The 13,751-nt window shown below is 35.5% G+C and overlaps 1 protein-coding gene across 16 annotated transcripts in view; it reads left to right on the top strand.

Moving 5' to 3' along the window:
- The window catches only part of Pdss2 (decaprenyl diphosphate synthase subunit 2), a 302,283-nt gene that overhangs the window by 206,648 nt on the left and 81,884 nt on the right, over positions 1-13,751 (top strand). For 14 of the 16 annotated variants that reach the window (XR_002386384.2, XR_015450331.1, XR_002386383.2 and 11 more), the window contains one exon: positions 3,055-3,129. The exons of the other annotated variants lie outside the window; for them this stretch is intronic. Coding sequence is in view for 11 of the 14 variants with exons in the window: in XM_021236880.2 (XP_021092539.1) it covers positions 3,055-3,129 (75 nt within the window). In the remaining 3 variants the exon portion in view is untranslated. The remainder of the gene's footprint in view (positions 1-3,054; positions 3,130-13,751) is intronic. 16 annotated transcript variants of the gene reach the window in all.

Here is a 13,751-nt window from a genome sequence, read left to right as displayed (position 1 = left end):
AAACTTCTTTACTGGTAAGTAAACTGGTAAGGTAGTTTACCAGTCATAGTGGTTTAAAACATGGAAAATATTTTATTATCATTTTAAGTATTAGAATGAAGTAGGGCTGGGTACAGAAAATTTCATAAAGTAATTAGTAAATTTCAGATAGAGGGAAAGGTCCATGTGAAGATGACAAAAACAGCATGAGCAAAGATTTTTCATCAAAGTTTACAAAAAACATGTTTACATGCCTAATTATAAATAGTAAGATCTGCATTTCTAATAGATCAGAATTTTAGAACTAGAAGAGACCTTAAGGAATCATCTTTTATAAATCCTCTTATTTCATAGTTGAGGAAAACCATAGCTCAGAGTTGATTTTCCCCAAGTTTCTCAACAAAAATTAGTAGTAGGCCCTGAAAGGGAATCTAGATCCCCTGGCTCCTGGGATTCTTCCCTGTTTCCTCACAGTTCTTCATCTGTTGGGCTTCCAGGATGACTAACACTGAGACTCTTGTGACCTATTTTCTTTTTCCAGTAGAAAACATTTGCTTCCCTTGGGCCTCAGAACAGAAGCCCTTAAATCCTCCTCATAGTTGCTCTTGTTTAGTGCACCAAGAGTTTGGTGAAGAAGTCTCAGGAGGTCTGGGAGTTTAGGCCCCTGTATTCTCCTTCGGCAGCAATTATCCTTTCTGGCACTTTTGTTAGCTTGCACAAATCACTCCTCAAGAATCAAAATAGGGGAAATGTTATTAAGCAAGTGCTTTCTTTCTTTCTTTTTTTTGGTACCAGGGATCAAACTTGGGACCTTGTGCTTGCAAGGCAGGTGCTGGAACCACTGAGCTAAATCCCCAGCCCTGCTTTCTTATTTTTAAATACAACAGGTAACCAAACAGGTGAATGTCTGAGATAAACCAAGTAATGAAAAAAAAGATCAGCTCATTAAACAATATTACTAAATTATGAGTGGTAAGTGGCTTATGGCCCTGTGTTCTTTCTAGAAGTACTTACAATTTTAAAGGAAGATACTTAAACATCTCTTTTCTTGGTATGGTATGATTTTTTAAATTAATAAACATTTCAGGTAATGGGAAGGGATTTGCTTGTGTACTGGATAAGTCATCCTGGCTTAAGACCCATTCAGCTCTCCTAGGCTATTCCCATTTTTCCTAATATCTTCCCTTCTTCAGTTTGTTATCTCAGAGAAGTCCAAATCTTTGTACTTAATAGTTGTCTTGCCTGTGGAGGTGTATTCTAAAGTATGGCCACTTGTAAGTGTAGGTCATTTATAAATTATGAACTCTTAGGTCAGGTCTGCCAATTTTTGCTAATGGCATTAAGAGAAAAAGAATTAGAGAGCAAAATGGTTATGTTGCTTCTACCTAGTCTGGAATTTCAGGAAAGAAAGAAACTGGTTATCCAGAGCCAGATCTACCGGTAAAAGTTCATGCCATCATTTTGACATTTTGTGTTGAACTTTCTCTTTGTAAATCCCTCTTCACTTTATTCATGCTAGTCTCAGAACTCAAACTGTTTCAAAACCATAACATTTCTTAGTGAGTGATTGATCTGTATTATATGTCCAACCATCAGGGGGATCTGGGGATGTTGCTTATATAAACTGTAATCCAATCCAGTGCTGTGCATTTAGTTACAGTCTTTCATAGACCTTTTGGTGATACTCAATCCTCCTGGATTTGGAACTAGGGCTTATCTGATACCTTGAGGGGGGGAATCCATTCATTTTTCTCTCTTCCCGACTTAAATAACTCAACACATCTGGTAACACTGTAGGATCATTGTCCTTCTAGTTCCTCTGCAGCTCATATTGCTACAATATTTCTTAAGTATTTAGTTACCTAAAGGACAATGTGATTAAAAAAAAACTTGGTATAGGTTTTACAAATGAGCCCATCTACAGAGGTAGAAAAAAAGTATGCCTTTAATCAGTAAAAATTTGCATATCAGCAGCCCTATGTATGTTACACAGTATGAATGTAAATAAAAAATTGGAGATAAATACTCATTTGTTAAATTTTAAAGCAAGTCTTTCTACAAATTAATATAATTTGCCTCTAAGAAAATGTTTATTAAATAACAACTACCTGAGATTAAAGTATCTTGTTGTTTGTGTCTGTATCCTTTGGCTTAATAATGTCTTCAATTAGAAGAATGATAAAAGCTGAAACAAAATCCTTTAATTTAATCAGAACTAAGCTAAATTTTAGGAAGCAAAGAGTAGAAATCAGATACAAGACTGCATAATGTAGGAAGTTAAATATACCAGATATTAAGACTTCGTAAGAAGCGGACAGGGTTGCCTTGAGGGATCCTTGTTTGAAATGCTGCCTGGAACATTATCATTAATAGCACTGTTTTATCTTCTTGGATTAAGACACTTTATGCAAACAACTGTAAATTATGCAGTAGTTCCAAAGAGACCATTTACTGTTTTCTGCTTGTTTTACATTCTGGAACAAGTTCAAAGCTTTTGATTTTGTTTGATTTTCTTTTTTAAATAGTCTGAGCCTTGAAAATAATACAGGTTAGATAAATAAGATCTTAGTATTATAGTTCTGTAAAAATTTTTAATGTTTATGGTACATTTGACCCCGGGGTCCTAAATCAAATATATCCACAGTGCATTTTAAGTACAACAGAATGAACACATTTGAAAGATTAGCCATTCTCTTGCTGTTGCTTTTCTTTTTGTATTAAGTATGTAGATTAGCCTCATAATGGCTCCCACAATGAGAATCCTGAAAAAGTATCCACCTGACAGAAATAAACATGCAGAAAATAAATTGAGTTAAGATTTCATTCGTTATCTGAAATTTAGCTTATTTTCAAAATGGTTTTCACTGGATTTTCATGTATATTAGTTAAATGCTATGCTTATAAGGCATTTTGGCTTGAATTATGATTGAGAAAAATTGGATCACATCTTTAATATCCAGGTGGGCAATGCTGTTTGCCAGGATCTTCACACATAACTGTTGTTGTTAAGCACAGATCCTGCCTTCTGAAGCATTCTGAGATAAAAATGGGGCTAATTCTTTTCTTATTTTTTAGGTTGTAGAACTTATAGCAAGTGCTCTTATGGACTTGGTACAAGGCGTATACCATGAAAATTCTACTTCAGCCAAGGTAAAGGATTTCCAAATCATTGTAAAATCTTAGGTTGGAATGGCTCATGGCAAAACTAGAATTGATGAGCAAGTGTCATTCTTGTTTTGTGTTTAAACTGTACATGACTTTTTTTTTTTTTAGATTAGTGTTTTGGCTACAAATTCATAGCCATACGCTTAGTACACAGCAGATTTAGCCAATTAAAACAACCTCTTCTCCTCTGGCTGGATTCACAGTCTGTTGTCTGCAGCAGCTCGGTAGAGAGCAGGCTGCTTTTGGCTGGCAGTTAGTACAGTCACAAGGCAGGCAGGCGGGAAACTGGAGGATAGCTCCTGCTGAGGCAGCTAGACCCAGCCTTTCCCCAGAGGAGGGCCTGCCCATATCCCTGAGGAGTGGACCATGAGCTCAAGAACACAGCTGTTGGGGAGGTGGGGAAGAATGTCTTCTATAGCCATGATCCAGAATTTACTACCTATTAGAATCTCTGTGATAAGAAGTAGTAGAGTTGCACAGTTGGATTACTTTGATTAATTTTATAGGTCTAGAATTAAGGTTTTTGACTCATTTAGCAGGACATCTTGAGAAAGGCTAGGTTTTATTTCTTTTAAATGCAGTTATTTCATTTCCATAGGAGATTAAATGTGAAGTAATTGCTTCATTGACCACCACTATCATTTACCATGGTGTATACTGTTATAAGAGAGTCCTCTCTTAGGGCTTTATTATTCCAACTTCTTCTGTATTAGCAAGATTTCACTCAGTGCAAATTAGAAAAAAATATGCCTGTGTGCACAGCCTGAGCATTAACATTTCCATTTGAAAAAAGAAAGACAAATTTTACTAGAAGCAAATATAGGTCATGAGCAATTTGGATAAAAAATTTAAATTTTAAAAGTATAACCTAGGGAATCTGAATGGTTCAGAGAATGACTAGTGAAATATGAAGAAATGCACCTTGGACATCTGCTAACATTTGGTTCAGGGAACCACAGTTCCCAGTAGGCACAGCTAACTTCACCCGAGCAGCATGTTGGTATGTGAGGACCTCACAAGATGTGGCACCACAGAGGAGCCACTTCGCACAGTTTTTCAAAGACAAGCAAGTTTCTCTACTAGGATGCAGGGTTGAAGTCAGATGCATAATTTCTGATCTAGTTCCATTCATAGAAAGTCATCCTGTATATATAATATGATGAAGATGATGATAGCTAAGTTCCTAACTATGTAGCAAATAATTGATTTCTTCATTTAATCTTCATAGAAATCCTGAGAGGTGGGTACCATTCTATTGCTATTCCTGTTCACAGATATGAAAACTAATTAAATAATTTTAAAAGATTAAATAATTGTCCCAAAATCATACAATTTATTAGCTGACTTCCAACTCTTAACCTCTTATTCTATTGCTTCTCTATTTTAACAAAACTTGATTTAGTAGCATTCATCTGCCATACCTGAGGTCTTACCATATGATGATTACAGTGACCTATTTGTGCAATTGAGGCATTGTTTTCCCCTAGAATATTTTAAACTTGTTCAACTTAGTTCCATGTATTAGTATTTTATAGTTAAATATCTATAAATGTTTAAGTGAAAGCATTATTGTTGGCTTAGGCTCTTAATTTATCCACTCTTACAAATTATTTACTGTAACTAGCCCAGTTCATTAATAACTTTGTGAACATTTGTTAAGTACTTTCTACATAGCAGACAGACCTAGTAGTTGCAATAATAAGTGCTTATATAGCACTTTACAGTCATTTAAACATTTTTGTTCACAATCATCTAGGCTGAAAAAGGGTGACATTTTTTGGAATTCTCATTTTGCAAAGGAGAAGCCTAAAATTCAGAGATGACAGATGCTATGCTTTCCTAAGGTTAGGGTTAGGGAAAGCATAGTATCTGAAATTTGTTAATGTGTGTTTGAGTGTTCAGTCTGAACCCAAGTTTTTTGATTCCATGTTCCATGTTTTTTCTAATGTAATGTGCTGCTGCTTCCTGGGAGAGAGAAAAGAGGAAACAACAAAGACTTTAAAGAACTATTGATCCTACTGGAACAGCCACTGAGCAGGCACCATTTGCTGACTTTCTCACTAGCTAATAAAATTTTACTCAAAAGAATCTGTAGAGGGCCAGGGATTTAGCTTAGTGGTTCCACCACCTGCCTCACAAGTGGAAGGACCCGAGTTCAATCCCCAATACCAAAACAACAAAAAAAAGAATCTGTAGCAATCTTTGTTCACCTGGCCCCTTTTTCTGCCTCCTCCTCTAAACATGGCCCTTTAAAACACTTGACTCATTTTTTAAGCAGTTAAGTTTCCAAATACAGTATAGCTAAATCATTTAAAGAGTCATTCTTTTTAATACTGGAAACAGAAATGCATAGTTGAACTGCAGCAGTGAGACTGCTTCTTGCTGCCTCTATGTGGACCCCAGGTCCAATTTAGGTTAACCACATTTCTCTTCCTAACCAGAAAAATCCTGCACCACCTCCAAGTGTACTTGCCATTGCCATGACCTTTCACAGTTTGGTTTTGCTAACTTGGCCCAGGAATCACTTGAGAGGCAGGGATTGTGAGTACTACCCCGACATGGGGCACCTTCAAGGTCTGCATGTTCTGGCAGGACTGGGAAGCAGCCACAAATGGAGATCATGTGGGAAGTGAGGGGGACTCTGTGGGTCTCTGTTGCACAATATCTATAGTCCTGGGCCTATCCAATATACAGAAGAGTTATTGGTGATTTAAAATAAGCCACAAACCATTTCGTCTGTCTCGGGATAAGAGGATACAGTTGCGGTCTGTTTTCTACAGGGCAGCTTAATGCAGTGATAGAGAACAGGCAGTAGCTTTCTATCAGGTAATGTATGTGTGACAAGGGTAGATGCATTAAAGCAAAGCTAGAGGAACTGCAACTAGATACATTAGAAATCACCTGCTCTAAGAGAAGTTTGTAGTTACCTAATTCTCCTTAAAGCCATGCAAATGTATGTGACTTAAATTGCTAGTACTGCACAGAGTAGGTGAATTGTGATCATGAAAACAAGCAAAATAATTTAGGAAATCCATTCTTTATTCTGTCCATTGAAAATATTTTTATTCTTGCATTTGCTATTTTGTGTTCCATCTCTTCCTTACAATAAAAATTAGTCATTGTGCTTTTTTTAGTGTTTATTTAAAAAAAAATCTTCCCTCCCTGTATCTTTTTTTCTATGCTAGCTAATTGAAGAAGCATATTAAGTAGAAAAATGGCATTTTAAATGGTTATTTGCCATTCTAAGAGTCCTCAGTTAAGCCCTGCCTCATATATTATACTGTATTTGCTAAGTATTTTTACATTTTAACAAAATTTACTTTGGATCCACAGACCAAAATATCGAAAATATTTTAACACAATTATGTTGTTGTTATTATTGTAACTTATTTTTTTATTGAAAAAGTAAATATATGTTCATTAAATTAAAAATGAAACTACAAAAACAGTCAAGACAAATAAAAATTATTTTATATACCTGTCCCCCAGAAATGAATTGATATTTTGTATACTTATTTCTAGATTCATTGTTTTTCTCTTATTATTGAGTTGACTTGAGATAAATAACTTAATATCTTGATTTACCTTTTCATCATTAAATTTTCAGATATAATTTTAATGAATATTTAATATTTCTTCATATTACTGTTCTGTAATTTATTGAACCATTTATTCCTCAATTCTTAGATTCCTGTTTACATCTTTTAACTAACTTAAATAATATTGCTGTTATATCTTAGTGTATATAATATTGCTGTTTCATACTGTTGGCTTTAAAAATTCCTGAAAATGAGATTCATGAATCAAAAAATATGGCTATTATCAATGTATCCCTGTGTGGAAGAGAGATTGTTTTTTTCCCATTAAGTTTATTGGTACATTTTTGGTATAAAATATAGTTACATTCATCATTGAGATCTTGTACCTTCACATGATGTATCTTGGCTCTTTTTTTTTTTCCCCTTTCCCTTGCCCTCCCTTCACTCCCTCCACCCTTCCCTATTTGCAAAGACTTTGTTTCCATTTTTTTCCTTTTCTCATATTTTTTCTTTTCCCTTTTTTCCTTTCCCCTACCCCTCCCACTTCCCCTGCACCTTTAGACCTTTTCTTCCTGTTACACAATATCAATTATACATTTTTAAAGTACAATATCAAGATCTAGGAGACATTACCACAGATTTTACAGGATTTAAAAGGATATAGAAAGCATATTTCAAAAATGTTTTGAAATAAATTTGACAACTTATAAGAAATAGCTTGGAAGACAAATTAATGAAACTAACTCTGGAGGAAATATAAAATTTGAATAACACCTATTAAAGAAAGTATATTCCTAGCTTGAAAACCTACCTATATGGCCACAGCAGGCTCATATACATTTTAACTGATAAATTGTATCAAACAATTAAAGCAGAAAAAAGAAGGAACACTTCTCCCCTCATTTTAGGAACTCAACATTGTGCTAATCCTAAAACTGGATAAAGATAATAGAAGAAAAAAGTATGAACATAGATAGAAATTTGTTTAACAAAACAGACTATTAGTAGTCAGATCTGGCAGGATGTAGAAAGTGGTTTTGTTATAGGGATGGCAGTGTTGGTTCAGCATTGGAAGATCCACCCCCAAAATTCATCATTTTAACAGAGGAAAGGGAAAAAGCCATATGATTCTGTCACTAGTTGGAGAAATAGTATTGGACTAAATTCTACAGCTGTTCGTGGTAAAAGCTATCAGGAGACTAGAAGTAGAACAGAAACTTCTCAACAAATTAAAGACATGTACTCATACTTCCAGCAAGAATGCCTTATATGAATGAAGAAGATACAATGCTTTCTCCTTAAGGTGGGGAACAAGGGCAGATATGCTTACTCTTTTTCTATCCATTAAACTTTGAAACCTAGGCCCCACCAAAATAGTCTGGCAATAAAATGACACAATTAGGATAGGATTGGCAAGGTAGAAGCAAAATCTTTCTATGTAGATGAAATGATCATCTATAGAGAAAATAAAGAAATCTCTAGGAGCCCCTAGAACTTGTATTTGAATTTAGCAGGATTAGAAAACACAAGGTATATATAAAAATTCAGGTCCATGTATACTTGCTATAAATGAAGAATTGGATATTGAAATTTAAAAGTTATGTAGACATACAAAGGACCTAGAAAAGTTAAAAAAAACAAAAGACAAAAACAGTGTTGGAAGATGTTTAGTACCTAATTCTAAGACTTCTTCTAAAGCTACAGTAATCAAGGCAGTGTTGGTGTAAGGAAAGACATATAGATCATTTGAATAAAACAGAGAATCTAGAAATAGAACCACACATATATGGTCTGCTGAGTTTTGAAAGATTATTTAACATTAGCATTTTATAGAATATAAACTCAATTCAAGAGCCGAGGAAGAGATAGTGTTTTCACCAAATGGCACTAGAACACCTGGTATCCGTATATAAAAAATTAACCTCAACCCTTTTTTCCATACATGAAAATAACTTGAAGGGTTCTATGAACCTAAATAAGAAAGCCTAAAAGTATAAAACTTTAAGAAGAAATTATAAGGGAAAATATTCATGAATTCAGGGTAGGCAAGAACTACCTAGGATACAAAAGACACGATGTATAAAAGAAAAAAATTGATAAATGGAATTCCAGCAAAATTTAGAACTTTAAATGACATCATTAAAATGAAAAGTAGTCCTTAAACAGACCATATTTACAATGCATATAACCTATGACCAGAATATATAAAGAATTCTTAGAGCTCATTAATAGACAACCCAACTAAAAAGTACACATAAGAAGATGATAAATAGCCAGTACAGCACAAGGAAAGGTGTGCAACTGTAGAATCAGAAAAATACTAATCAGTACAACAACAAGATTGAATTATACACTCATTAGGGAGATGAAGTTCAAAGTTTTAAAAGCCTTGTCATGACTTTTTCTTTTTGTTGGATTCTCCCGCTTTGCATTTAATTTGTCACGCCCAATGGATTCATTCTGCTGGGTTTCCTGGGGTTGTGTTCCTCATTGTCTTTTCCTAGGGTATTGTCTAAAATTTTTTGGAGTGCCGGTTTGGTATTCATGAAGTTCCTGAGATGCTCCTTATCATGAAAGTATCTTATTTCTCCATCAATTTTGAAAGATAGTTTTGCAGGGTACATCAATCTGGGTTGGAGGCTGTTTTCCTTTAGGGCTTGAAATACATCACTCCAAGCTCTTCTTGCCTTGGGGGTTTGCATTGAGAAGTCTACTGTAATTCTGATGGGATTTCCTTTGTATGTAATTTATTTCTTTTCTCTCACTGCTTGTAGAATTTTGTTCTTCTGTTGAGTTTCTGGAATCCTAACTATTATATGCCTATGTGTAGATTTTTTTGATCAAGGCTATTTGGAGTCCTATATGCCTCACTTATCTGTATGTCAAGTTCTTTTCCCCTCCTTGGGAAGTTTTCTGCCATCACTTCTATGAAGAGTTTTTTTATGTCATCTGCACTCTCTCCTCTTTCTTCATTGACTCCAATCAGTCTTATGTTATTCTTCTTTGCATCGTCTAGCAGCTGCTGGATTGATTTCTCATGTTCCCTTACAATTTTAAAGCAATTTTTCTTTTCCTGGTCACTAATTGAAATCTTTTCTTCTATATAATCTTCTGAAATTCTATCCTCACATTGGTTCATACTGCTGCTCAGGGAAGAGAGATTATTATCCTTAGACAAGCCTGCTTACAAAGTTGGCCTTTGGCTAGCATCTGGAGACTTAAGTTTTAGGACTGTTCCCACCATTACCAAGTAATAATTTGCAGTGCCTATTATGGTTTAGATCTAAAATGTTCCCCCAAAAGCCTCATGTGTCAAAGGCTTGATCTTCATTATACTGCTGTTCAGAGGTGGGAGCCTAGAATAGTGATTGGATGACAATAGTGCTGTTTTCATCAATGGATTAATTCACTGATGAGTTCATAACTGAATGCACTATTAGGAGGTTATACCTCATGGAGTAAGTGGGTCAGAGTGGCATGCCTGTAAAGAGCATACTTGTCCCTGTCTCCTTCCTCTCTAGCTATCTCACTTTTTCTGTTTCCCAACTGACATGAGGTGAGCAGCGTTGCTTCACCAAGCCCTTCCACCCTAATGGTAAGTCTCTTCTCAAGCCCACAATGATGGAACCAGTCAACCGTGAACTAAAACCCCAGAAACAGCCAAAATAAACTTTTCCTCCCCTGAATTGTTTTTCTCAGGTACTTTATTATAGTGACAAGAAGCTAACATGGTACCTAAACTGTTTCTGTGCATAAGGAGGTTTATGCTGAACACTGTCTCTCCTTCTCAAAGTCTGAAATGTTGGTACATGGCAGGCAAAGAGCCCCAATAAATACCCTGCACACTGACCCTCCAACAGATTTCCCTGGAAGACACCATTTCATACAAAATCTCACAACTCATTGTTGGAAGAATTAAGCACATCTTATGTGAGTCCACTGGTAGCAGATTCTTGGAATCTTGTGTCTACTTTCCTTCATACTTCATGTAATGTCCCTCTTTTTCTTTGCTGTTTGGTTGTTGCTGTTCATATTCTTTCTCTGTAATTTTTTAAGTGATAACTTGTGATTTTGACTTACATGCTGAGTACCATAAATCATCCTAATTATCAAACCTGGGGTTGGACATGACCCAGGAAAGTGAATGAATTTTAAAGAGAAAGACAATCAATTCTCTTGGGAAATAATTCATTTTAACAGTCACTGAAATTGCAAAATCCATTCTATTTTTTAAGCTCAGATTATGCTTTCAGTATTAGTAGATTATGAGGAATGTCATGATGTTTTTGTGGGACAAGATAACTTCTGCCAACTTATTTGTCTTGTTTTTATGTGTATCTTCCTTGGATATCAGATGGCTTTCAAATAAAATACACAAATTTAAAAATTCAGTCCCCTAGAAAGTTTTATATTGTCTGCTACCTGCAAAGCCCTATGCCACCATTTAAAATATAATAAAAGTGCTTGCTTCAGCAGCACATATACTAAAATATAATAAAAACATGACCAAGATGACTTTTGCGCATTGAGAAAAATGAGAGGAGGAAAAGGAATCAGAAAAGGCACCAAGGAGGCAGGCATGGTGGCGCACACCTGTAATCCTAGCACTTGGGGATGGTGAGAGATCAGTAAGGCCAGAATAGAAAGCTAGCACCACATTTAGTAATTGGAATTAAAAAGGGCTTGATAGTGTTTAAATGAAGGAGTTACCTGATCAGGTACTCTTCGGGACTGAATCAGTGTGGTCTCTAGTATGCTTTACAGAAGGCCACAGATATTCCTCTGCTTTGATGTCACTGGCTCTTTTTTGATATTCATATCTCTGCAGCAATATCACCTCAGAGAGACCACTACCTCATACTCAGTTGGGTACCCCACTTAATTATTTTTATCTTAATCACAGTTGTCAACATCTGGCATTATTATTATTTATTTTATATGCTACGAGAATTAAGTTCCATTGTATATCCAATGCCAGAACAGTGCCTCACAAATTAGTAGGAGACCAGAAATATATGTTAGATTAATGATATAAAAAGACCTAGAATTATTAGAATGAAAGATTTTTCTTATCTTTTTGGATAGCTCTATTAATGTATAATAAACTAAATATTTTGCACTATCTGATATGTTTTGATATATTACAAACCAATGGAACTATAATCACAATTAAGGTAATAAAAATATCCATCACCCCCACTAGTTTTATTATACCTTTTGTAATCCTTCCCTCTTGTACTAGCTTGCTGTGATTCTTAAAGAATCATCTGTCACTTAATTTACATTTTTGTAGAATTTTATGTAAATGGAACCACGTACACATAGTATGTAGTCTTTTTTTACTGGCTTTTTTACTTTCCCTAGTTATTTTGATATGCATGTGTATTGTATGTATGTGTAGTTTCTTTTTCTGCTAAATGATATTTCATTGTAAGGATATACTATAATCTGTTTACCTATTGATGGAAATTTGGAATGTTTCCAGTTTGAAAGTATTACAAAAGAGGTACTATGCCTCTATGAACATGGGTGCACATATATCACTCTGTTATGATTCTTTTAATTCTTTTGGGAAGATACTCAGCAGGGGAATAGCTGGGTCAAATGGGACCTCTAGTCCTAGTTCTTTGAGGTATCTCCGTACTGATTTCCACAGTGCTTGCACCAGTTTACATTCTCACCAACAGTAGAGAAGGGTTCCTTTTTCCCCACAGCCCTGCCAGCATTTGTTAGTTTGTAATAGCTAAAACATAGAAACAGCCCAATTGCACATCAACTGGAAACTGGATAAAGAAAATGTGGTTTGGGGGCCCAGGGATTTAGCTCAGTGGTTCCACTGCCTGCCTCACAAGTGCAAGGATCCAAGTTTGATTCCCGGTACCAAAAATAAATAAATAAAATGTGGTTTTTTAAAATAAAATGGAGTACTACTCAGCCATAAAGAATGAGAAATTAGAGGCATTTATAGTTAAATGGATGCACATTGAGGCCATACTCTTAAGTGAAATAAATAGGACAGGGCTGGGGATTTAGCTCAGTGGTTTCGCCGGCTGCTGCGCAAACGGCACGGTCTCAAGTTCGATCTCCGGTACCAAAAAAAAAAAAAAAAAGAAAAGAAATAAATAGGATACACATGTGTAAATACTGAATAGTCTCTCTGGTGTGAGAAACTGAAAGTGTAAATAAGGATCGAAATGTATAATAGATAATGTGAAATAGGAAGGAAAGGTACAAAGGGGAAGGAGAATGGGAGGAGTAGGGGAAAGGAAAGAGGGGAATGGAATTAATATGAAAAAATGGAAGCAAAGTCTTTGTAAATAGGAAGGGGTGGAGGGGTTGAGGGGGGGCAGGGGAATAGAGAAAAAATAAGAATCAAGATATATTATCTAGGGCCGGGGATTTAGCTCAGTGGTTCCGGTGCCTGCCTTGCAAGGGCAAGGTCCTGAGTTCAATCCCTGGTACCAAAACAAAAACAAACAAAAAGTTATATTATGTAAAGGTACAAATTCCAATGATGAATGTCATGATATTGTATACCTAAAATATACCAATGAAATCTTTTTAAAAAGCTACTATGGCTGGGCGTAGTTGCACAGGCCTATAATTCCAGCACTTGGGAGGCTGAGGCAGGAGGGTCACCATAGGTTCAAAGCCATCCTGTGCTACATGGTGAGTTCAAGGCCAGCCTCAACTACACAGCAAGACCCTGTCTCAAAAAAATAAAAATAAAAAAATTTTAAACCTACTATGAATATTCATATAGTAATAGTCTGTATGAATATATACTTTTACTTCTCTTGGATAAATACCAAGGAGGAGTCACATGTTTGTATTTCTTTTGTTTAGATACCTACCATTAGACTTCCTATGTCATGTGATAGGTATATGTTTACCACTTTAAGAAACTGCCAAACCACCTTCCAAAGGGCTATAGCATTTTACATTTCTTTCTTTCTTTCTTTCTTTCTTTTTTTAGGTACCAGGGATCAAACTCAGAACCTTGTGCTTGTGTGGCACGTGGCGGAATCACTGAGCTAAATCCCCAGCGCTAGCATTTTACATTTCTAT

Source organism: Heterocephalus glaber, unplaced genomic scaffold (assembly GCF_053883595.1).
Source record: "Heterocephalus glaber isolate CG9 unplaced genomic scaffold, H.glaber_assembly_v1.0 deba00000942, whole genome shotgun sequence".
Classification (NCBI taxonomy): Eukaryota; Metazoa; Chordata; class Mammalia; order Rodentia; family Bathyergidae; genus Heterocephalus; species Heterocephalus glaber.
This window is presented reverse-complemented; position numbering and strand designations above follow the sequence as displayed.